Below are 24,758 nucleotides of genomic sequence, written 5' to 3' on the forward strand. Positions count from 1 at the left end.
AACCCGAGTGCTCGTACATATAGTCAATGCAACTGTTAGGCCTATAGTTGCAGAATTTAAAAAAATAATTTAGACAGTTTTTACTGCTTTTGAAATTTTCTGGCAAACAACGGAGGGGTCAGTTACAGAGAGTGCTAAAGACAAACAGACTATAAATGTGAATTGTTTTAGTTAATTAAATTATTTGTAATTCAATTTGTCCGTGATTATCAAAACGGCAAATTCTTATGGAATCATTACTATTGTTCTTATTAACATCGTATTATTATTATTATTATTATTGAAAGGTAGCCTATATGCTAAATATTTTAGATTTTCTTCTTACGAGTGTGTCAAATCCACGTGTTCATTTGCATCATACTAAGGAAAGTATGAAGGAAACTGTAGGCTATAGGGTACAAAAGTGCCCACTCCTTCACATGTTTGATTCATTTCCGCGGGCAATGAGTCTCTTTCCTCTTTTGATATGATTAAAAAATAATCTGCTTTATGGAAGCAACGCTCTTCCACATCTCTGTCCCTTTTTTTAAAATTATTATTATTATCACCACCCTATTTGAACCCAAAAAACTTATCTAAAGAGAAATCGGGTTGATTGGGAATCACACATTTTTCAATCTTCTGTGTTTTACGGTCACGAAATAAATTAATAAATAAATAAAAGTCCTGGGTGTTTCCTCTGAAGAACTTTATTCATGGCAAAGAAAGTCTGTGTCATATTAAAAAGCTGCGCGTCCAGAGCGTGGAGCGACGTGCCCCTCCTCTTTTTTTCTTATTCTGCTGACATAATTAAGTCTTCAAACCCACGCAGGCTCACTCTTATGACTTTACCTCACATGTTTAGAAAAGCTCAGAAAAGTGAGACTCACTGCAAACATTGCAAACACCATGAACGAAACAGCCTTTCCACGTGGCTCACAAACAGATCTGTCATCTAAACCTCAGCCTCGTGTTTTCATGTTTTTAAACGAGCGACCACTCGAGCCTGGATTTCGGAGCCAAATCTAAACAAGATGGTTGTAATTTCACACGAATAAGCAGGGCCAACTTGAGTCCCTTTGCCTGTGATATAGTCAGAAAATGGAGATAACGGGGTCAAACTGCGGCCCAAGTGTCACGCAAAACAACTTTAATCTCAGAGAAAATGTTTGTCTTCGGGTGGCCCTTGGTCGTGTAAGGCTGTGTAATATCTTTGCTGAAAAGTCACAGTGGACTTGGTGCTCGTCTTCACGTCCAACAGCGACTTTTATGCAAACGTTTCCCCGTGCACTTGACGTCAAAGACCCTTCTTACCAATTCTCCAGCAGGGACCCCTGGGGGTAGTTTAACACCGCAGGTTGTGGAGTTCCACTCCAAATATTGCCTTAGGATTGCTGCAACTATTTGGATTCTTCTTCTGTTTTTTTTTTTTTTTTTTTTTTTTTTTTTTTTTGCTGCAACAACCAACCTTTGAAGAGAGGCCAGGGGTCATCCGTCATCCTGAGATTTCAGTTTGAAGAGTCCTGCGTGGAATCCGAGCTGTTGCACCGTGTCTCCCCGCGCTGATGCGAGCCCGTCTCAGAGAGGACATTAAAACTGGAGGCGCAGCGCCGTTTGGGGACTGGCTTCGGTCTGCAGATGCATATTTCTCCCTGGGTTTTGTTGACTCTGGCAGGGAAGCTGAGTTTGGCACTGGATGGGGCAAATAACGTGACAGATTTGAAACCTTGATATCAGCCGTATGGGGACTCAAGAGAAAGCTCCATGCTTTAAAGCTCGGGTGAGGCGCAAAGGAGAGAAGAACTGATGACTTTGACATATTAATGAGTGAACATGATAAGATAAAGTTCAAAAGGTCTAATTTTGCAGTCAGCTGCTTATTTATGCCAATATGTAAATCCCTATCCGAGGCTCCTTGCTATCACGTCACTTATACTTCAAAATATTCACCTCACATATTTATTTGTTTATACTTGTTTTTGCTGTTTAACGCAGAAAAAAGTAAACCAACTATCCCACTGAGACTTATAAGCATTTATATAATTCAAGCCACAGATAAATGTGGCAGAAAAAGCCAACAAGTGTCTTTAAAAATCCTCTTATTAAGTTTCAGTTTTCACTTTTTGAGCAACTCCCTGCCTTGCCTATACGCTTCCACACTTGATTATGAATAACAGTTACAAAAGCTTGAATTTACCTTTTTCTTGGAGTGGAAGCAGAGGAACCCAGCAGCCCAGCTACGTGTCTGACACCGACCCCTAAACATCAGAAATGAGGAGAAACGCACAAAAAGAGAGCGCGGGGCACTCATGCGCCACTATGAGCCAGCAGAGCAGCTCCGCAGCAGCGGAAGTTGTAAACCATGACAGGCCATCACTTTGAGCCCTTGAGGTTGGTAATGACATTCTATCTCCACACAGGTTGTGCTTTTTTTTTCGCCACACTGGAACAGCTGGCTCGATTGCTCCGCTCTCACCCTCTGATATGAAACTCTGCATCCGGTCAGACGCTTTACGAGGACGTTGAGCCGTTTCAGGTCTCCCGGCCTTGGATAAATCCCGCAGCTCCCCTTTTATGGAGGGAGGATGGCAGCGCGAGGGGGAAAGGGGGCGCTTGTTTTCCCCGAGTGCAGAGATGGAAATGTAACCAAATACCAAAACTAGGGGGCAAAGGGCGGAAAGGGAGCACATGATGACTGACAGGTGCAGAGGTGGCCTGCTAAATAGAGCTGGCCATTTTCACTTTAAGTGAGCATATCCACTGAGGTTATAATTGAAACTAAGTTGGTATTACCTAACAAGCTGTTTTGTTTATGTTCGACAAGGGTGAGGTGTGCGCTTCAAAGACATTCATGCACAATGTAGAGCATCCAAAACAGTTTTACATGTTCACACTGAAGGAATAAATGACACAAAGAGTTACAATCATGTGTTTATTGTTGGAGGGGGGGGGGGGGGGGGTACTGCCTTTGCTTTGGTGCATGTTGAAATAAAGCACCTTCATTAGAATGAATCAATGCCCATCAGTGCAGTTGCTTAAACGCAAAATGCAAGGAGGCTCATGAACTACCAACTTATCCGACGTTAAACTCGTCCTATTTTTACACTCATTTAAAATCAAACAAATATGGTGATTAAAATGCTTCTGCATTTGTATAATGTGAAAACATAGAGGCTTTGTGTGAATCTTTTAAGAGCAATTTACAATATAACAGCGTCATTTAACATCATGTACAACATGGAGAGGAACTGGTCAGACCTTTTATAAATAAATACAGAATATGTACAGCACACACATTCAAGTGATTACAACCGGATGTAATGAGTCAGTGTGTTTTCTGTAATGCAGCCACTTTTTCAGCTCATTTCCTGAAATCAAACACAGGCGAAATATTGTGTCCACACCGAGACCCCCGAAGGAGTATCAAGGTTAGAATAAGGGTCCCGGCTGTGTTTGAGGGGTTGAGATAACGATGACGCTAGATAGCTGTCTGTGTGGGGGGTAACGGGGCCGAATCCTCCCGCTTCCTGCTGTACTTCTTGCAGGTGAGCGCCAGCAGCAGCAGCATGGGCAGGTGCCACAGGCTGCAGAAGAAGAGCTTGCGAGCACTGTTGCGGTCTCCCTTGTGGTAGAAGCGGAACGCCAGGTAGCTGATGTACAGGTTGATCGGCAGGGAGATTAGGGGGAAGGTCCAAGTGGTGACGTCAAGCACGGGCGCCAAGGTTGACAGGCCGATCAGACCCAGGCTGTGGCGCAGGGCCACCCTCTTGCACATGGCAGGGTGGGTGACTGACATCATGCGATAACCACCGCGGGAGTAGTCTTCCCTCAAGTTCCAGCTGAGAGCATTGAAGTGGGGGAACTGCCAGCTGTACAGGAAACCACCCATCAACAAAGCACCTGGAGGGAGGGCAAAAAAGAATAAGAAGGAAGCAGATTAATGACGCTGGCTGAATAAACTGCAGCTAATGTGCTGCTTGAGTCATTCAGTCGTGGCATAGATTGGCTCAAGTGCTAAGCTAAAAGTTTAACGCCTTAAAAGTAGCAACTTTCAATGTTAAACCGACAAAAGACGATAAAACCTCTTTTGTTCATCTTTTTTTCATTTAGAAGTAAATGCTAAAACTAACCCATAAATGTCACGACTAAAAATCTTTTTCGGACCCTAACTGGGACAAGAAGCTGATAACTATTTGTAGTTATTCCTTTACGGGTTGAACATGTCTGTATTTGAGCGAGTGAAATCAAATAGTGCAGTGATGACACGCATCTCATGCAACTGTCAACACAGAACAGTTGATGCGTTCGCGACACTAACTAAAGACATTCCCAACTCTTGCTTAACTTAACAGTACATCACACCTTGTAGTCAAAGTCCACTTCTTTTTTCTTGTTTTTTTGGGCAATGTTTGAACACAAGCACCAGCAGCACTGCAGGGGCCACAGGTAAATAAGGCTGCGGCTACACGAAAACGTTTTTCACTGTAAACGATACTTTTTCTTATCGTTTGGCTGTCGCGGCCACACGGAGCCGGCGTTCCCACTACCCCAAAACGATAGTTTTTGAGAACGGGTTCCAGAGTGGGAAGATTTGGATACGGTGTCGTTGTTGTTACAGCGAAAACGGATTTGTTTACGTCTGCACAGCCACATGGCTAACGCCAGTGACGTATACACATACGTCAGTGACCAGAAAAAAAAGCGGCTTCTATTCAAAATCCGGAAGAAGAAGACAACACAACAAGGACAGACAGCGATCATCATGGACCCCACAACATTGATAGCAGCACTGCTGCAGACACTGCTAACTACAGCGGCATTGTTGAAGGAACAACGTGAGCTTCGCGCTGGTAGAAGTAGGGGCGTACACGCATGCGCATTGCTTCTTCTATTGTTCTGGTGCAACCGGTGGGGGTGGCTTACAGCGCACCTAAAGGTGTTTCGTGTGTACTACATCGTTTTCAGCAAGCGTCGCGTTGTCATGTGGACAGAGAAGCTCCCCTGTGTGGTCGAAATCATTTTCGTACCCGTTTTTAAAAAAACCCTCGTTTCGTTTTCGTGTAGCCGTAGCCTAAAGCTTTCTGCGGGGTGAGATTAACCTGTTCAGATGGATCTCTTTACTTATTGTTCTATTAGAAGGAAAAAAGGTCTTTATTTTCCCTGTGCTGCTTCTTGCTCATTGCCACTCATTGTGATCTTGTAGTCAGCACACACTCACAGACTGGTCAAATTAGCTGCTGCTAAATTTGGAGTGGGTCTGTATTATCATCATTATGGTAATGCGCGATTGAAAAAAAAAAAAAAGGTCTCCCTCTCCATGCTTACAGAAAAGAGGGGTAGAGAGAGACTATCTTGCATAGTCAGCTTTAAGATTTTAAGAGAAGAAGAGAAAGAGTGGAGGGCTGAATCGAAACACTGCACACTGCTAAGATTATGAGGAAAACCCTGAATTAGTTATTACCAAACTGCATTTAATAGTTTCCTTTTTGCTGGAAATTCCAGTGTCTGGTCAACCAGGTAAAGTTCTAGTCTGGGACATAAAAATATAAGTACAGAAAAACAGCATTGGGATGTTTTCAAGCTAGCCCCGTCACAATTAACCATGTGAATGCAATTATATGAGATGATCATGTCTGCATGACAGTCATAATCTTCCCAAAACAAACTAACAGAAACATACTTCCACGCCGTTTTAAAACACTCCACAGAATCAACCGACTGATGGCCAGTTTACATTCTTTTAACGCTGGTTGACAACGGCAAGGCAATGAAATCCTTAATCACAATAAGTGTATGAAAAATAATCATCTTCTAAAATTCTATAAAAATAAACTATGAAAAAAATATTTCACATTTCAATTTTTCTGCTGAGTTTTACCTGGCCCCAGGCAGCCCGTGGCAGCGGTCCATCCCATCACAGGAGGTATGGCTCCCACCACTGCTCCAACCCATGTGTTGGTGATGCTGAGTCGTTTGAGCGGCGTGTAGCAACAGGTATACAGAATGATGTTGAGGGCGCCCAGGAAGCCCGTTAAGGGGTTTACTGCCAGCGTGAGCAGGGTGACTCCAGAAATGCCACAGGCCAGAGCGAAAGATACCGCATGAAGGGGACTGATAAGGGGACACAAAGAGAGAGAAACAGCACGGGTGGATCAGTGAAATCAGCTTGATAAAGACAGACTAGACAAAAGCTTAGAAGACATGTTACATTATACAGATTCAGGCTCAGGCAAAAGCTCATCACTACTGTGGGAAGTTTAGGATGATAAAAGGTTTCGTAGACTTATGCAGACACGAGATAAGACAATGATAGCTGCACATTTTCAGCACACACACACACACACACACACACACACAGGCAGACCCACAGGGGCCAGCAGTCAGCAGCCGAGCATGGCCGCGTCTCAAAATGGGAGGCTTGGCGGAAACTCATCTGATAAGAGTTTGTCAGGGATAAAAGTAGTCCCGCAAGATGAAGAGCATGTGCACACGCCAGAGATCAAAACTAGCAGAAGAAACCCACAGTGCTCGGGCTTTTAGCCGGATGAAGAGTTCCACCTCCTCCTCCTTTAACTGAAAGCAGTGATGGCGAGGTCTGGTTCAAATTCACCACTTCCATAAATTAAAGAGCAGGCAGATTAAAATCTTGACCAAACGCAGGCCTTTTCTTCAAAAAGCAAACAGGGCTTTTATTTCGGTGTGGTGGCCATGCAGTGAAATTGGTCCATTAATGTGATTAGTGGTGTTATGTCTGCTTTATGTGGGCTGAGGTGGGGCCGCGCAGGCTGGCTGTGGGCTGGCTCAGTGGGGGTCAGGGGGGGAAAAAAAAGGTACGTCACATGGCCTGAGGTGGGTTTACTGTCTTGTGCGAACACATAAATTCAGGTTGGTGATGTCGGTGCAGAAAGCCTAAGATGTGGCCATCTGGTTAGATCCTGAGCAAAGTCAGGGATTCCAAAGTAAAACACTAAAGTGATGAAACAGCGCGCTTAAGACCTTGTAACGTGTAGAAACTAGAGTGGCCAAAAAGTGCAGTGGAAATTCATTAGCGTTCGGGACTAACAGCAAACCACCCTGACAGGAATTCTCATAGAAAATAGTCCAAAGTCCAAAAGAAAAAAACAAACAAAAAAAAAACTTATGAATGCAAAGGGTGAATATAACTGAACTTCAGCTCTGCACTATCACCTAAATAAAAAAACATTTTTTTTGCCATCAGTACTTTTCACAACAAAGATCGAATTTCTGTCACAACAAAACTAAACCTCAAACAAAGACGAGACAAAAATGTGAAGTACCAAACTGTGTTGGTGAAAAACGCTAAAAAGAAATGGCTTAGTAAGAGAGAGGGTATAGAATTAAATCATTCTCTCCAACTTGTACAAAGGCCGTTAAGAGAGTCTAAAGCCCTATTCGGACGGGACTAGATTTCCCGGTTATTATTACTTTACTCCAGGTCCCCCCATTAAACTAGTCCCGTCCAATAGGGCTTAACACTAGTTTATTTCTGTAGCTGGAATTTATAGATGTCCCTAAAATGAGCCGCAAACTGAAGGCCTGGAGCACATCATGACAAGAGGGTGCAGGAGTGCTCGCAGAATCAGGAAATTCGAAATGAATAGTTCTTGATCAAATCCCTTCAGTACACAGACCTAAGCCTGTGCTTTTCACCTGTGCTTCCTTACTATTTATTGATTTCGGCACCATCCTCTCTGTTTGTTGCTGTTGGCCCCTCCTGGCTCAATATAACTTGTGATTCCCAAAATATTATCGGGTTCGATTCAACGATTGCCATATGCGTTTACCTCTTTTGGGAGACACAAAACCATATACTTTACTCTCTTTCTTAGGCCAAGCTGAAGGCTTTTCACCACGTGTCAAAGCCTCAAATTTGACAGGACCACAACAAAGGATGCGCATATCACAAAAGTAAAAAAAGGAGGGAAAGAAACTTTTGCTGTCCCAAACTATTTCAAACACTGACATCACCTTGAGTGGACCAAGTCCAGCAGTCAGATGGACAAAGACGAGGAACGTAATTTGGCCTCAACCAACAGAGAACAAGGAGAATGTGTAAAATGCAGCTTTCGGATGGCTTGTTTGACAGGACAGTCCGGCTTCCCATCTGCTCTCTGTCTTCACACTAGATTGTATGTGTGAAGGAGAAGAAGGCAGGCAGTGGGAAACAAAGAGAAAGAGACGGAGCGTGTCTGTGTCCCACTGATAGACAGACAGATATACACCTCCGCTTGTAAGAGACCAGCTAAAAGCCAGGGAGAGAGGGCAGTGTTTAGAAAGTTCAAAAATATTTTCAGTGACCACCTCAACAGCACAAGTGTCCACTTTTAAACAGAATGTCGATGAAGGATTTCTGAAACTGGCTCAAGATAGTTCCGAGTCAAGGTCCAGATATGACAATAGCAGGCTGTTTAACTAATGAGCGACTGCAGTTTGGCCAGTTTATGTTGGTAGATCATAGTTATATAGCCCCCATTTTGCTGGCTGCAGGTGGATTGAATGAGCAGTAAAATACTTTTTATCCTGTAATGTAAACACATTGCTTTCTTCTCAGTAAAAATGAAAGGAGAATCAAGAAGCTTTTCCTTTGAGAGTGAAATGGAAAGGATGCCCAGCACTAACAATGTGTGCGGATGACATGTGGTTGGTTTGTTTCTTTTGGTTCATGCATCATTGAATATCTGGGAATCACCCTGCTGCCTAAGACTGACAGTTTCACAAAGAGGCTGGTAGAGACGGCCATATCCAGTCACTGAGTAAGATTTGCAGGAGCGTGGCAATGCGCTGAGTTCACTAAGCATCAGTGCAGAGGTTATCCAGCATCTAAACAGGAGAGCTAGCAAAGTGTAGGTGGTCTGGTAAACCACAGCCCATCATCGATCACATTCCACCTTCTTTCTAATCTGTTAACATGTCCAAATTACACCTGACAAGTATAAAGCAGCTCATCCTCAAGCTGCTGGCATGCTCTTCTCATTCTGGCAGCTACAGCCCGTCTGCTCCTATTCTACACAAAGAGCTACAGGTCTGCTTCAACACTGTAACACTGAGTCAGTAACTAAAGCTATACCTCAACGTGGGACTGAATATTCCTAGCATAGCTGATTTCTTTGAGGTGAAATCTTCATTATAATATTGCCTGCTACACGTAACACATAGGCTTTGACAGCCCGAGCTCTTAGGTCATGTTTCACCCGAGGAAAAAATATCCCGCTGAAGTACAAGGTAAGGATCAGGTCAGTGAGCAGGAGAACAGCAGCACACTTTGTCATTCACCCACTGTGAATTGTATAAAAAGGTAACTTGGGTGGCCAAGTAGCTGTCAGGGAGTGCTGCTCAGCTGTTGCATTTCTCTCCTCCTGAACGCAGTCGAGTCATACTTTTTAAAAAGAATAAAGAGCGCAGATGGCGCTGCCATGTCAAACCCTTCAAAGAAAAATGCTGTAGGGAAAGCAGGTGAGAGAAGAGTGGTACCTGATCTGTCCTCTGACAAGTGGACGGTTCTTTGTACGGTTCATGTTGGAGTCGAAGGGCACCTCAAAGTACTGCGAAGACACAAAAACAAGCAAGTTAATGCAGACAAATGACATGAAATGAGAACTGTGTATTTAAAAGCACGACTCCTACAGAGCACCTCAAAAGGTACGGATGTGGTTTACAAAAGTCTAGTGGGTTGACACAAAAGTTTTTTTGTTGCTCAGTTCAAACGCATGAATGGAAAGGAAACAATCATTAAAACAATCTCTCTTCCTGAACCTGATGCTGGTTCATTTAGTTCACGCAGAAATGGAAGTCAGATGGGTCAGTTTGTCACCACAACAGCAGTAAAGAGTGTACCATAAAGACATGACACTGAACATGATCCCAGCAAACCTCAAATTCTACATGTTGAGAGAGAATGAAGTGGAGGTGGAAGGTGGAGGCACTGAGCTGTTGGGTGGGGTGTTCTGGGATACTACTATGTGAAAACCTACTTATACTCCTGCTTTATGATCTGCTCTGGAGGAGTATGCTTCAAAGTGCCCCCACGAGATTGGCAATGTGTGACTAAAATGCAAACATATGGGGTTCTTAAATGCAGGAACTGGCTAATCTCTGTGTGTGTGTGTGTGTGTGTGTGTGTGTGTGTGTGTGTGTGTGTGTGTGTGTGTAAATGTAGCTCAATGTGTGTGCTGTATTTGCTTGCCCGATAAAAGCCTTTGGCTAATGAAGAAAACAGATAAAGCACTTACACTATGGAATATCAGGATGCATCTCCTGATATATGGTTCACATTAAGTAGCTAATAAACAGATAATCCACTTTTCTTAAACCACAGTTCCCAGATTTACTGCTCTCATGACACTAGGGCGGTATGATATGATAAAAAAGAATTAATTCCTGGTGCAGTTTACTTTAAAAGAACATTAGGGAGAATGCTGCATAATCAAAGTCTGATGCACAATCTTTTACCGATTTCAAGTTTCTCATAGTCAATATTGAGAGGGAAACCATCAATCAAGCACGCCTTTTCATATCAGTTTGCGTCAGATTAAGGAATCAAAAACTACTAAATCTAAGCAAAATCTCAATCTTCATAGTTTAACTGTCAGTCTTTAACATTAAGTTGTACTTTTAATATCACATAAGTGCCATTTTGTGGGATTTCTGACGAAACGGGTCATCCCCAACTGATACAGCTACCCTTTAGTAAATAAGTAGTTTGAGTGACTTTTTAAAAAATGATTTTGAATATAATATTAGCTGAAGTAATTAAAGAAACTGAGCCATTCACGGCTCCTCATCATCTCCTATTTGACTCTCGTTACTGCAACAGCGGTAAGATCCTTACAGCCCGCAAAGACTTTAAAATCAACAGTGAAATTAGCTCGCTTCCTGAAGCTCCAACAAAAACCTCCATCTTCTCTTTTCTGTCTTTGGTTCAGCTGCAGTGGTGTGCTAGTCTGCTCGGTCTGGACTGAGCTAGGTTGACACACAGCTGTGTATGTAGCTTTCGGACCCCAAGGCCCAGACAGAGGTGTTAATTCTATTTCCTGGGTCAGGAAATGCGTCAAGAGGTCAGGGGCCGCATGAGAGAGAGAGAAATGCACTTTGAGCCAGGCTAGAGCGAAGCAGTGCTGAGCTGAGCCAGGCCCCAAGCAGGCCCAGAGCCAAGCTCGCTGCAGCGCTGCGCACATAAAACGAATCCACTTAGTTTCCAAATAACAGAATCCCACATGTAAAAAAGAAAAAAAGAAGGTTTACAGTGCAGTGCAGGAGCCTTATATTGTTAACGCACCTGTACAGTACATGAGAAGCTGCAAGAAAGAGCTTTCCGGGGACACACATCAACAGGTTTTCCATTGTTTGGATGAATCTGCTGAGTGGGTTATGTGTACAGGCGATGGGATGTGAACGTCAGCTGCACACAGTGGGGCTGACAGAGTTGTTGACCCCGCTGTGTGCGTCGTGCTGTCATTTCACAGTTTGTCCAGCCCTGCTCTTGTTCCTCCCTCTCTGCTTTTTAAGTTACGAGCTCCTCATCTGGTTCACATCAGCGGCCCTCTCAGCCCGTGTCATTATTTCCGCCCAACACGGCCATGTGTTGCAGCGATGGCAGCTAAATAATTGGGCTACTTGCGTTTGATGTGCACGCACGTGTGCGGCTGCAGGTAGGTCGAGTTACTGTTCAGAGTCCACCGCCTTTTAGCTGCTTTGAGCCGAGATAATTTGATTGTGTGATTAACAGACGGAGGTCGATGGTTATGGCATTTTCTAGCAATCTCAGGGCACCTCTGACTGGAGTAACGTTAATTTCAAACGATATTACTACACATAAAATCCTAATCCTAGTGGAGGCTTGTTGTGTCAGGAAATGCTTAGAAAGAATTCCAACCGCCTCAATTCATCACCATCATGAGCAATATACTTCAAAATCGATTAAATAAAGATTTTTAACCTGACTGGATTCTGTTTGCAGCGCTCAATGATTAATCATGATGTATCTAACTGAGACTGGAAGCTTTTAAAAGTTCAACAATTAGGCAATCATTTATTCACTGACAATTCTGACCATTGCAAAAAAACATATATATATATATATATATATATATATATATATATAATATAAAAATGATGTTGCACCAAAAGCAAAAGAACAATGATTCAGAAATCGGGCACGCATTACTGCACAATTCTCTTCAAAACCGACAAAATCAATGGATGGGATGGGAGGAAGCACTAAACCGGAAGTAAAGGAGAGATGGCTGCTGCTTTCAATTATGAACACCAACACACACACACACACACACACACACACAAAACCCATAATTGTACAGACAATTATCTGCCAGATGATGAGGACGGAAAACAGCAAAGAGTAAAGCGTGAAGCAAAGCTGAGGGAGCGTTCAGCTGCCAGCTCCTCCGAGTTATCAAAGACGGTAAGTGACCCATCTCCGACCACCAGGTCTCAATTGATAACAGGCTGCAGGGAGCCATTTCCTACTCTTGTGTAGAAGCTGACAAGGACAAAATAGTTTTGTATTATGTGATCATTTATGACAGAGACTCATGAAGTGTCTCCATTTAATGACTGTAATTTTAGCACTCAGGCAGTAGAATTTAAAAGCATACTTAAAATAGAATGCTGTAAAAAAAAAAATCTCTTTTCACTAAGTGAATGTTGTAAAACCACAAACACTGAAAAACTGTACGTCAATTGTCCACCCACCATACCCTGCCCTCCCCACGGAGGAGTAGTTGCCTTACCGATGTGGCAAAAATATCTCAAAAAGCTGAGTGATGGTCAAAGAAGAGCGACAGAGAAACTACAAACTGTGCCTTTACCGTGTTTACTCAAGAGTCAAGAGTGTGCCTAAACACAGGAACAGGAAAAAGACACAGCTAAGCAGCTGGAGGGCTTTGGCTCCCAGAAACATCAGCTGGCCCTAACAGCGTCTCTCTGGCTCTGCCGAGGGAAACCCAGGTGCACAGGCTAAAACCAACACTCACAAGTTATCGCTTGTCAGAATGTCACCTGTTTGCACATTGGAGTTGAATGGCAGACTCAAACATCCACAGTGGTGGGTGGTGCTCTGATGTATGCGAGCCAAGACTGCTTTGAAGGAAAAAAAAAACAAAAAAAAAACATGAGAGCCTTCTTTCGCACAAGCTGCGAACGGTCTCTGATCCGCCACTCGACAAATAAGCGGCCAAAGATTAACAGATTAAGCTTCCCTCAGAACTAAACTCAATGATTCTGGCAGATATTGACGTGGCTTTGAAGACAAATAAAATGAAAGAGAATGGGACAAAAGAGAAAAATCACAATGCGCGTTCATAGAAAAGTTAAGACGGATAAATGTTTTTTCTGTACCACGAGCAGGAGTACTGCGCTGTCAGAAATCTGACTGACGTCTCCGAAGTCCCAGTGGATGATGCTGGAGTTATGTGAGCTATCCTGTGATCGTATGTTATCAAACTGTGAGCATGAACCTAAGGGCAAACCAGTGTGAAGTGCTGAAAGAAAAAAGTGAAAATACAGCAGTTGAAAGAATAGCTGGTTGAATGCAGATGGGTCTACTTAAATATGTGAACGTCACATTATCAAAATAAAAATGATGTGACAATTTCAACCCGTGATATATTACTCCGTGTAAGTCAAATCATAAGAACAGACTACTACTTCATGAAAAAATGAAGTAAGCACAGGAAAGTGCCCTGTGATGTCTGTTTCGCATTCCCTGCCACATGGACATAGTTTGACTTAAAAAAAAATATACATACAGAAAGATAAGAGTGCATCTCCACCACCTCATTTCTGTCACAGAAAATAGTAACATTTAGATCACACTATCTGCAGCGGAGGTGGAAGACAAAAACTTGCATCTGTGCCTGAAATGCTGCACTGGGACAGCTCCCAGGTGTCTCTGAGGCTCCTCGTCCTCTATGATCAAATGAAAAGTTCAAATTTGTCCATAAATAAAAGAAGTCAAATGGAATAACAAAAAACTTTTACAGTCCTCTTGTCCGTATGTGCACAGCTTCATGCTAATGTTAGACATTATGCGCGAGACTTCAAAGGGAAGTAAACAGCTAAGATGAAGCTACTCATTGGTTTTGGTCTTCTAAATACCAGTACTGTACCATCCTGCTGCCATTCACCACATACTCTTTTTGCTCTTTGTACAGTGGTTCCTGTACAGGCTGCAACACTCTGCCTCGCCAAAGAGCGGATCACGTCTCCCTTTCAGCTGTGTGCTAAACCCACACCTCTTGCAGCTCTCTTTATAGTGGTCTGTGCGGCGCTGTTGGCAGCGGTTCAGCTGGCACGGCCAAGCTCTTCATTAATGGGCTGAGTGTGGGACAGTGAAGTGCTAAACTGTCCTCATGTTAATCAGCCAATTAATGCTGAGCAGAGCCGCATTACCTCTGCCCTGCCAATAATCAGTCCCTTTGCTTGTGAAGATATGGGCAGGGATCTGGGAATCTTGCTGCAGGGCAGAAGCATGCTGGACTCACCGCATGGATTACAAAGAGGGATGGAGTTTTGGAAAAGAAGAGACGGAAGGATGCTCGCATTGTTCATCTACTCATATCAGAAAAAGGAGGCTTTGACAGCTGCTGCTTTGCCTCAATAACACAAGGAAAAGTTTTGGCCCTCCACAAAGGATGACTGAGTGTTGCTTATGCCTGTTCAATGTAGGAGCTTGACTTAAGCTGCAGGCTGTATACACTTCAAGGTTTGAAATGATGCAATAGTTTGTCACACAATATCTGCATTTTCATCATTTACACTGCTTTGTGAACGGGCCACAGAGCCTACTTGTGTGCTGGAAGACTCCGATTACAAGCCATTCTCAGAGGGGGGGTGTTTTATTACACGTCAGGTTTATTTGAAGTTGCAGAAAAAGCACCTCGCACAGAGAACCCTTCACCCCGTGACAGCCCGTAACCCTGAATGATAAATTCGCCACTTCGGTCAATCCAAGTGCTATGCCATGAAAATAGTACACTGTACACTTTGACTTACAGTCACACAGTTTGGTGAACTGGTTTCAGACTCAAATGTTTTGGTAGTAAAAGGTTTGGTATCATTTGGTCGAGACATTCGTTTTCAGTCCACTGAAATCATCTCAACTGTGCAAACAATGTGAATTCCTCTGGAAAACTGGGCAGCCATATCTACAGTCTCCGCCTGATAAGTTAACTCTCTTACTAATGAGGCCATTTCGTCCCAGTTTGTGATTGCCATTAACAGAGCCCTCACTGTTTTTATTCAGCCGCACACACGGTGGGAAAACATTAGTGAAAGCTGAATACGGAGAGTTCGGCGCGTTGTGTGTGCGTGTGGTCACTTGTTTAAAAAGAAATAAACAACCCTTTCCGCCATGAGTGGGCATTTGCAAATAACTGTGAGGGTGTGACTGACATGACATGAAGTTTGAAAGTCTCTCAACAGTTTGGGTGCAGTTTAAAAGCAGGCATGTGCACGGGCCATGTGTACGTTTGAGAGGATGTGAGTGTTTAGATTTTCTATCCACAGCTGTGTCTGACCACAAGCAGACTAGAACAAGAGTGAATGTGTGTGTGTGTGTGTGTGTGTGTGTGTGTGTGTGTCACTTTAATTCTGCTTCAACATGGCTAGTCCTGAAGATCTGGAAGAAATGCACCCATGTGATAAGGAACAGGCTGCATATGAGGCCCTTCGCTGTTCTCCCAAACATGACAGCAGCTGTCAGCACCTCTGGTAGATTTGTATTTGCAGCAGCGACCCATGAAAAAATTCACCCCTTCATCGAAATGGGCTCATTCAACGAGTCAATCAAAGGAAAATGATGAGGACCTGAGTAGAAAACAACATAGTGAGGTCTGGTTTTCTGTGTACAGACTGTATTCCCCCCCAGTGACCCATGATGTTAAAATTCACCTCTGGATGAAGGTCAGCGACCTTTCAAAGTGAGCAAGTCAACCTGACTGGATACTAACACGAGTAAGAATAGAACAAGAGCAGCATGCAAAGTATGCCTCTTGGTTTTTTCCGAGTCCCCGTTCACTACTGGTAGTCTTTTTTTGGTTTGAATAAACTATCAAAGCAACATTTCGTCTACTTTTGATAAAAAAAAATGTTTCCTGAACTGTAAAAGTAACCAAAAGCTTTAGAATCAAACACACACAGCTTTAGCATTGCTGCCTTCTTCTCTTTTTGTCAACATAAAAGACCAGGGGTGACCAAAATGCTTCAAAGCTTTGAGCGTTGCCTTTGTAATCAATGCCCTTGTTTTTAAGTGCAAGCTTTCATTTATTTTTATTTTTTTACTATATACGCAATGCCAGAAAGAAAAGAAAAATCCCAAGACAGAAAATAGGACATATCAACACCAACTGTGTGAAAATTAATCTGACAGTCCACCAAGTTACAACTCCACCGGCAAGATGTCCGAGAAGTCGTGGGTCTGTAAACAGTCCACGATCAGGAACAACTTGAAAATGTGTGAAAATAATCCTCTGGAAGTTGGCTGCTAGATTTCACACTTGTACACAAGTTTGTGAAATGATCTAAAATCCAAGTAAACAGCTCAGCTGTGTTACAACTGACACCTAAGCGTTCACAGAGCATGGCACCAGGTTACCAACCATGACTAATTGTTATCAGTCTCAGCAACTCCTACTTCTGCAAGAATGATAACTGATAACAATAACTGTGGTGAACTGCCAAACGTTCCAGATGGAACCTGCTCATGCGATCGGCATAAACAGACCCGTGTCACTGTTTTGATAACAGGGAATACTGAGCCGAGGAAGTCCTGGAGGTCATGTATCAAATGTACCGTCGCCTCTGTGGTGCTGGTGTTTATAATCATTAGTTTCTGAGAGATTCAATTCATCTTTCAAATCAATCCCAACATGTTTTCTGGTGTAAAAATGTACTATCTGGTCAAAATAATAAAAACACACTTAAAGTCACAATTTTGTTAGATTTCCATCCAAAGTCTTATATTGTTCAATCAGGGGATATGTGTGCAAAGAAGTATTTTGCAGGCTTTTCCCCTTCGGTGTCTGCTGAGAAGTGAAAAGCTAAACCATATTCTGCAGAACTTTACAACCGCCTGTTTAATCCAAAAAGGAAAAAGACAAATTAACGGACTGCTTCATCACACATTTCAAACAAAGAATTGTGAATTTGGGCTACACCATCACTTCAAATTCAGTTTTAAGACATGTCCTGGAATATTATCCTTTATTAATTTTTTTTTTATTTTAAGATTTTTAAAAGCACAGGAGACATAATGAAAAGACTGAGGCAGAAACAACTACTGCAAAGAGGCAGCCAGCAAATGGTGTCAAAAGGCAACACGACTACGTGATTCATCCATAAATGACGACCTTGTTTGTTGGAGAAACAAAGAGGCGGCTGTATAAACAGGGTGACAAAGTTCCTGACAGGAGTCTCCACTAAGAGATTTGTTCCTGATGCCCATCCCTCATGTCTCTTTTAATCTGCATCTATTTGTCTCGCTCTCCATTCCCTGAAGTGGAAAGGCAACCAGTTAGCTTCTCGAAGTGAGCTGTCAACAATCCGTCCAATGAAAGTAACAGAAATTCTTCCTGTCAGGATGTGGCATAGCACAGCTTGCAATATGCATGAACACTGGCAAAGTTTCTCAAGGAAAAAAATAAATAAAAAAATCACAATGATGATTAAAGAATTTGTGCCTTTTTGACTACTATATGGTCTACTCACTAATTCACTTACTGGATTTTTTTCTTGGGCATAGCGATCCCAGGATGATGATGTGCTCTATACTGTTGGGTGAGTATACTACTGTTTTGTTTACTTTATCTGGACTGTAGTCATATGGAAAGACGAAATGGAAAGATGAAATGCGAAGTGAAACAAAGCTGAAAGACACCCCAGAACCCGTGCTGCATGAACGGTTGCAGGGTGTAGGCCTGGGCCACCTGATAATATTGAATCCGATATATCAACTTACTCTTGCTCTATATGGATTATCATCCGCATATTTGGAAGTTGTTCTTCCATTACCAAAGAATAAACAACAACAAAAAGTCGACCTTAAATAATATCTCCCTTCAGAAAGAAAACAGTAACAAGAAGCCATGATCACATTCTTTTAAAATGTTAATACGTTAAACCCATTAACCAGGAATGTTCATATCATTATGAAGCAATTTTCCCACATGCATTGCAGTTTTTTTCATTGTTCCGTGAGGGCGGCATGTGCCAACACAAATGTCTGTACAATTTCAGAGATTTCCAGCTGGCTCTTTAGCAAAGTCTTCAAAAAACAAAAATTGCCAGTGAGATGGTGTCTGAATATAGCCGTCAACCCTCTGGAACGCTCTTCTTTACGCTTTTTACTGACCGACTCATTGAGAGTGTCAACAGCCATTCCTGATGTGCTGTAAACAAAACAGCAATTTCCAGAGCATCATTTTTGCATCAGATCCTGCCTCCAACCTGCACCAGAGAGACAGTTCTCTCCACCCCTCCCCTCTCTCTCCTGCTGTGAAATAAATGAGTGAACAGCAGCTAAGCAAAAAGTTTGGACTCAACTCTGCAGATTCTACACAAAATCTTTGACGTTCATGCGTAAAAATGGCTGTAGCCTCAGTACTTGTGAACAGCACTGCAACCGTATCAATAATGATAAAATCCTTACGACACGCGTCCCTACACTTTCTTAAAAGTCAGTTTGAAAATCAAATAGCGAGGTGCCATTAAAATGTGGGTAACATTTGCATAACATCTCCCCTACTCATCCTCTCTCTTCGATATGCAGTCATCACGAGAAAAGCACATCTATAAAACTAACTGCAGGCAGGAGACGGTATATAGTCCTCTCTACCACCATTAAACATTACTAATATCAGCCGGAATGTTTAATCACAAGGATCTGGGTAAGGTAGACGAAGATGCATCAAGCAGTACACACACATACACACTGTTGGGTATGTCCATTGAAGAACCTACACTTCACCATCTACTATTCTCAAATTGATTGCAGTTAGGTAGGTGTAAAATAAATTAAAAGAAACTGGAGTGCGACTCGAACGAGCGATTGGACAAAGTGATTTATGGTGTTGGTAGTTTATAAGACTTTCTTTGTGCATTCAGAGCTGCTGTGTTGGAGGCATGTAGGCAGGCAGATAATACCACCGAAGACGAGTGTGGCACGAGTCTGTGCAGATTTGAATCTGATCGATTGTGCAAGGTCCCCAATGTCGTTGCCAGACAGTTCCATGGGCGGCAAAGAAATGTGTTTTTACCTTGAGCAACCCCTTTAACAGAAGTGCCATCAAAGCGGTGTTGTTATACAATACTGCATACAAGTTTTGTTTTTGATAAGGCCATGCAGCAATTTCTACTCTGTTTTACAGCTTAGCCCTGATAAAAAAAAAGGGATAACCTGTTATCAAGCTGTACAGTATTGGGGTAAGGTACTGCTACGCTGTAGACAGAAACAACTAAGTAAAAACACTGCCTCACATAAGAAGTAGTAAGGGGTAAGTTAAAGGCGTCAGAGCCCGAGCAAATATGTATGTTTGAATACACACACCCAGAGACGCACGCTTTGAACTGTCTTGTGAACAGTAATCAGCGGTTACTGCATGACAGAGTCTGGCAGACTCCTATGTCATCATATACCTGAAGATCCTTTTAACTACCTGCAGTCTCTACAGTGAATCAGGGTCAGACGGCAACATACACTCCCAGGGTTATCCACGCCCAGCAGGGCAGCGTGGCCTCCCCAGGTGAGAGGGAGACTGCTGGAGGATGAATAAACGCGAGGACAGAACACAAGCAATGCGATACTCAAGCAGAGGAACAAGGAAAGACTTCCTAAAGCCCTTTATTCCTCTGAAGTGCTGCAGGTGTTGTATGGCATAGGAAAACTCCCAAGTGATGGCCCTCAAAAAAGACAAAAAGACAAAGAATTTTGAATGTCGGGAAACAGGGCACAATGAAAATATAAGAATAGGTTATTAAGAAAAGATGATACGCTTATATTGTAATAAAAACAGGAATACTGACCAGGTAGGGTTACCCTAACCCTGCTAACATGCTTTCTTTATCCAACCTCCTCAGATGTTCTCATGTGGACACTATGAAACACACTTCTATTTTGTGCTTATTAATTAAAGGGAAGATAAAACAAAGGCTAATTGTCTATTGAGGGATACCTTTAAAATAATCTTATTTTGGCATATTTATGAATAGATTTGTGAAGAGGATGAACATAAATCCTGTGTTTTACTTTCAATCACATGGCAGGAGGATAGATTCACGTCGCAGAAAGAAATGCAATGCTGGACTGTATTTTGAAAGGCTCGATGAGAGTTTTTGCTCCATCGAGCAGGTTTGGCATGGCAACAGCTGTCATGACGCTATACTTCTCAAGGATATTTCTGCTTTTAAATGGGAAATTCATGAACAAAACTAAAAGGCCATCCATGGCCATACAAAACATAACCTTTTTCATATGCTAAATATCAGCAGTGGCATTTTTCAGCTGTTCAGCACAGGCTTTGTGATTACATAATGAAGGCTTGAGAACCTGGGTGCCATTAAGAATCACAAAATATAGCCTGAATAATATTCTTTGGAGACGAGGCCTTTTAAAAATTTCAAATAATATGTGCAGAAACTGAAAGCTCCAACACAATTACTCAAAACCATGGAGGAGTGAGAAGTGACAGCTTGTCTAAATATGAGGTGGTGTCTTCCCAATACTTAGCTGATACAGAGCCCTTAACAATAAGTGATCTCAGAGGGCATTTGTTCAATAGACGAGGTGTAAAGTAATGAATCCTTATCAAAAACAGCCTTTTAACTTAAAGCCTAAAGGAGAATAGGAGGCCATAGAATGGAAACTATTCAAATAAAAGTTCAAACGGACAATAAAATACCTCGACGCTCCGATGTGGGAGGGACTAAGACATGTGGGAGAGAGAGTGAACATGGAGATGGACAGAAGAATAAAAGTAAAAGCTGACTTTATATCTGGTAGAATATTCAACTATAATTCAGTGTGACTAAAGGTGCTTGAAAGTACACTGCAGATTCCCTCCTGAAATACAAAAGTAAGGTGGCAGATGGATACAAACGGTCCAGTTTGACCTACGATCAAGTGATGGCATTCCTCGACTTTATCTATCTGAAGACTTCATTCATCCTTAGATTTAATAAATGCATCTTTCAGCAAATGGCAAGATTAACAGCTTAAATCATTTAAACCTGCACGAGCCACACAAAACAGATTGTAAAGTCGTATCGGACAACTTATGATATTTGTCAAGATAAATAAACTTTGCTATTAATACAAGACACTGAGAATGGAAGACACACCTAGACCTTGGGGAAAGATTTGGTGCATGTCGGCAACCATTTTGTTTTTCGACCAATGATGCCCTCGGCCCCCAAAAGCCTCTCGCTTTGTATCAAATTAGCATGCAGTGTTGGCTCACGGGCACACCATAAACAGGGCTGCTTTTGTTAATTATCCATGGATCTCAGCATTACAAAGAGCGCTCCTGCTTGCCTCTGGCTAAGTTACCTTTAAATAGAGAGGCCAAACTTGAGGTTCATGAAAAAATAAACGATAAAAATATATTTTATATGTATAAAATCAAAGTATTCAGACTTACTTAAATCTGCTTTTAATATTCAATAAGCCTTTTTTTTGTATCCACATGTGCAACTCAAATAACTCAACACAAGAAAGGGAGGGCAGAAATCTGAAGACCTCCACAACATATTTAGTTTCAGTTTAACAGAAAACTGCCGGTCATTCCAGATTTTACTGCAACACAGTATGCACACATCTGACAAGTATTAGCCATCATAAAGCATCTTCACCGTCGTTGCAAAGCCATTTCGTTTCCTTTCAGAACACTTTAAACTATTCTCATGTCATAACAGGCCATTTTGAGAAGCTTTGCAAAACAGAAAGCATTTGGGCTGAGGCTTTTCAACATTCAGTGGCATCATATTCAATAAAAAGGCATGGAAATCTTTGACTGCTCCCATGTAGATGTTCAGCTGCGCAAAGAGTCGGTATCATACCGTGAGGGCCACTACTACGCTAAGTTCATTTTCGACAAGCGTTTACTGTCAACAGTCTGCTGCAGTGAGATATGGAACAGTTTGTAATCGAAACCATAAAGGGAGCTCCACACCGCCCGATACCTCGGCTGTGCTTGTTGTAGTTGCTGACATGCCACAGAGCGGGACAGCAGGCCCTGATTGTCCAAGACAAACAGAAACTGAGACGCTCAAACGGATCTAAAGAAACGATTCCAGTAAAGGTTTTTATGAGCGTTGGTCTGAGAGAAAACGTGTGGTAGAGAGTGCTTAATGTTATATTTTCAGATTCTTCTTTTGACACGCAGAAAACGGCCGCTGAAACAAATGTGTCCAATGAAGCCTAAAACCCATTTGCTCAGCTTTAATTGGGTCAGCTTATTGCAAAAAGAAACCACAACTGTCTTTGTGACAGCAGTGTAGCAGTTTTTACTGGTGCCAGACAGTATTGTTGGGTGGTTCCCTCCTCTCTGACTCAAGTCTAAGTAATGTCTACATCGTGCCTAGCTGTTCATTAAAGCCCATAATCACTGTGTTTTGTCAAAGTCTAAAGGCTAACCAGGGAGGCAGAAAGAGGAGGTGCTCCACCTGCCCATCAGTCGGTCTTTGGTGATGTCAGCTCTACTTTGGCGAGGTTTGTTTGCGCCAACAAGCTGCGGTACTGACAGCTCAGAGATGCTTTGGATGCGAGTGCAAGCGCCACATTGTGAGTGTGATATTCACAAAAGGTGACGTGTTGTTGACAACTGCAAGAAGAATCACTGTTTTCCACTAGTTCCTCCACCTTATTGGATGTCCAGACATCCTGCCTCTGTTTGCTGAGGCTCGAGTATGGTCTGATCAAAGAGAATTTAGACTGATGTAAAGAAAAAAAAGTTGTATACTTACTGTATGTAACATGAACTTTATCAGCAACCGAGAGAACAAAAACTTTAAACTGTATGAATCGATTCATGGTGTGTGTGCATGTTTTTACCCTTTATGCTAGATGTTTTAAGTCACTGAAAGAGGCAGGTTATATTTCAGGTTTGGTAATAACCATTTCCTGGAATGGGAAAAGGGAAAAAAAAGAAAAAGAAAAGACTAAAATGGTCTTTTTTATATATTTTTATTTTTTAGACTTTCTCTGTTCCCAGTTATTCTTAAATCTCACTCTGTTAGATTCATTATCGTTTATAAGGGGAGTTACAGTGACTGCAGAAGGCGAGCAGGTACCTTAAGGATCAGAATGGGCAGAGAAGACGCACTGCTTAAGACTTGCAGCACACAATAAAAGTACTTTCATTAGAAAGCTGCTGTAGCCGGCCAACAATAAGAATTTTCACTTCATCTATGTCCATGCACGCAAGTAGATCAAGTTTGTCTAAATTCTTTATTTTTCTACTTGACTAAAATGTATCAAATTTAAACAGAGATAATGTCATCAACTTAATCGTACGCATCTGGTTATTAAAACTTTTATAAAGCACACGCGACATATTCACTTAAAGGTGATACCAAATATTGAATTTCTTTAACTGTCTCTGTCAAATTTGCATAAAATAGTGACAAAGTATACACACAACACACAAATAAAATAAAATAAACAGTTCCAACACTGAACACCAGCATATTATCAATAGACTTGTATTCAAACCTTACCGACGCTGTGCCTGGCGACGGTGTTTGCTTTTGATTCCTCTCGGACATTACCTTGGGGGCATATAATAGGTGGATTTTTCCTTTCATGACTTTATCAGAGGAAAGCATCTGTCTCCCATCTGAGGCTACAAGAAATCCATTTGTACAGTTTGAAATGGACGGGCACCCCACAGCTGACAAGGACAAAAGGCTCTAAAGAAATTAACTATTAAACAGGGCTGTCTAGTTAAATATTCATTTTAATCCAGCGCTGAAAGAGAGATACCCACCGAGTCCTTTTTGTATCATCTTTCAAGGGCAATTAAAAAGGGATGTCTGACTCTTCTCCCAGGCTGAATGAACAGCTTGGTGGTGGCCGTGAAGACAAAAAGCTAAAAAGCATTAATGTCAAAGATCAATCTGCCCTTTTGTTTTAACTAAGCTGGTGGAAAACGAGATCTTAAGAACAGCATCTGCAGTAAAGAGGGGTCTCCGTTCATAAAACTTGCCCCATTTGGTGAACACTCTGATGTGTCTGACCTTTAACTTCAATCATTTCTTTTGAAAAACAAAAACATTCAGCTCAAGCCAATCTGACAGGCACATTTCTGCAAGAATAGAGTATGAAGTCTTTACCAGTTAGAAAGTACAGTTTACACGTTCAGGGTTATCTACATGAAATACTTCTGTGCATCAATGCAATATGTGGGGAAAAATAAGTTTAAAATAGAAGCTTTATACTTTTATCTCATGACTGTTTGATCTCAACTTCAAATGCCTCGAGTAGCCTCAACTGTTCATATAACTTTGGAGAGATTGTACATATGCATGCATGTAACATTTGTGAGCATATCCACAGCAATTCATACAGCAGACTTTGGCAATACTGAAACATGTCAAAGGGATGGCAATGACATCACGAGGCATTCTTCTTTTCAAAAGCACGCATTCTGTTGCCACTTTTCAGCGGGCGCAGTGTTGGGTTTTACTGTCTTTGAAGAGTGAAATGGTTGATTGGGTTTTAGCAGTAAAGAGATCTCGTTACAACTAATGAT

General features: G+C 42.1%; 1 protein-coding gene across 1 annotated transcript in view; it reads right to left on the minus strand.

Annotated features, from left to right (window-relative positions):
• Nucleotides 1-2,933: 2,933 nt before the first annotated feature.
• Nucleotides 2,934-24,758, minus strand: part of cox10 (cytochrome c oxidase assembly factor heme A:farnesyltransferase COX10) — a 28,760-nt gene continuing 6,935 nt past the window's right edge. The window contains exons 5-7 of the mRNA XM_075458174.1: nucleotides 9,472-9,542; nucleotides 5,858-6,090; nucleotides 2,934-3,879 (exon numbers count right to left, since the gene is read on the minus strand). Coding sequence (XP_075314289.1) covers nucleotides 3,458-3,879; nucleotides 5,858-6,090; nucleotides 9,472-9,542 — 726 coding nt within the window. The 3' untranslated portion in view covers nucleotides 2,934-3,457. The remainder of the gene's footprint in view (nucleotides 3,880-5,857; nucleotides 6,091-9,471; nucleotides 9,543-24,758) is intronic.

This window comes from Odontesthes bonariensis, chromosome 23 (assembly GCF_027942865.1).
Source record: "Odontesthes bonariensis isolate fOdoBon6 chromosome 23, fOdoBon6.hap1, whole genome shotgun sequence".
Lineage (NCBI taxonomy): Eukaryota > Metazoa > Chordata > Actinopteri > Atheriniformes > Atherinopsidae > Odontesthes > Odontesthes bonariensis.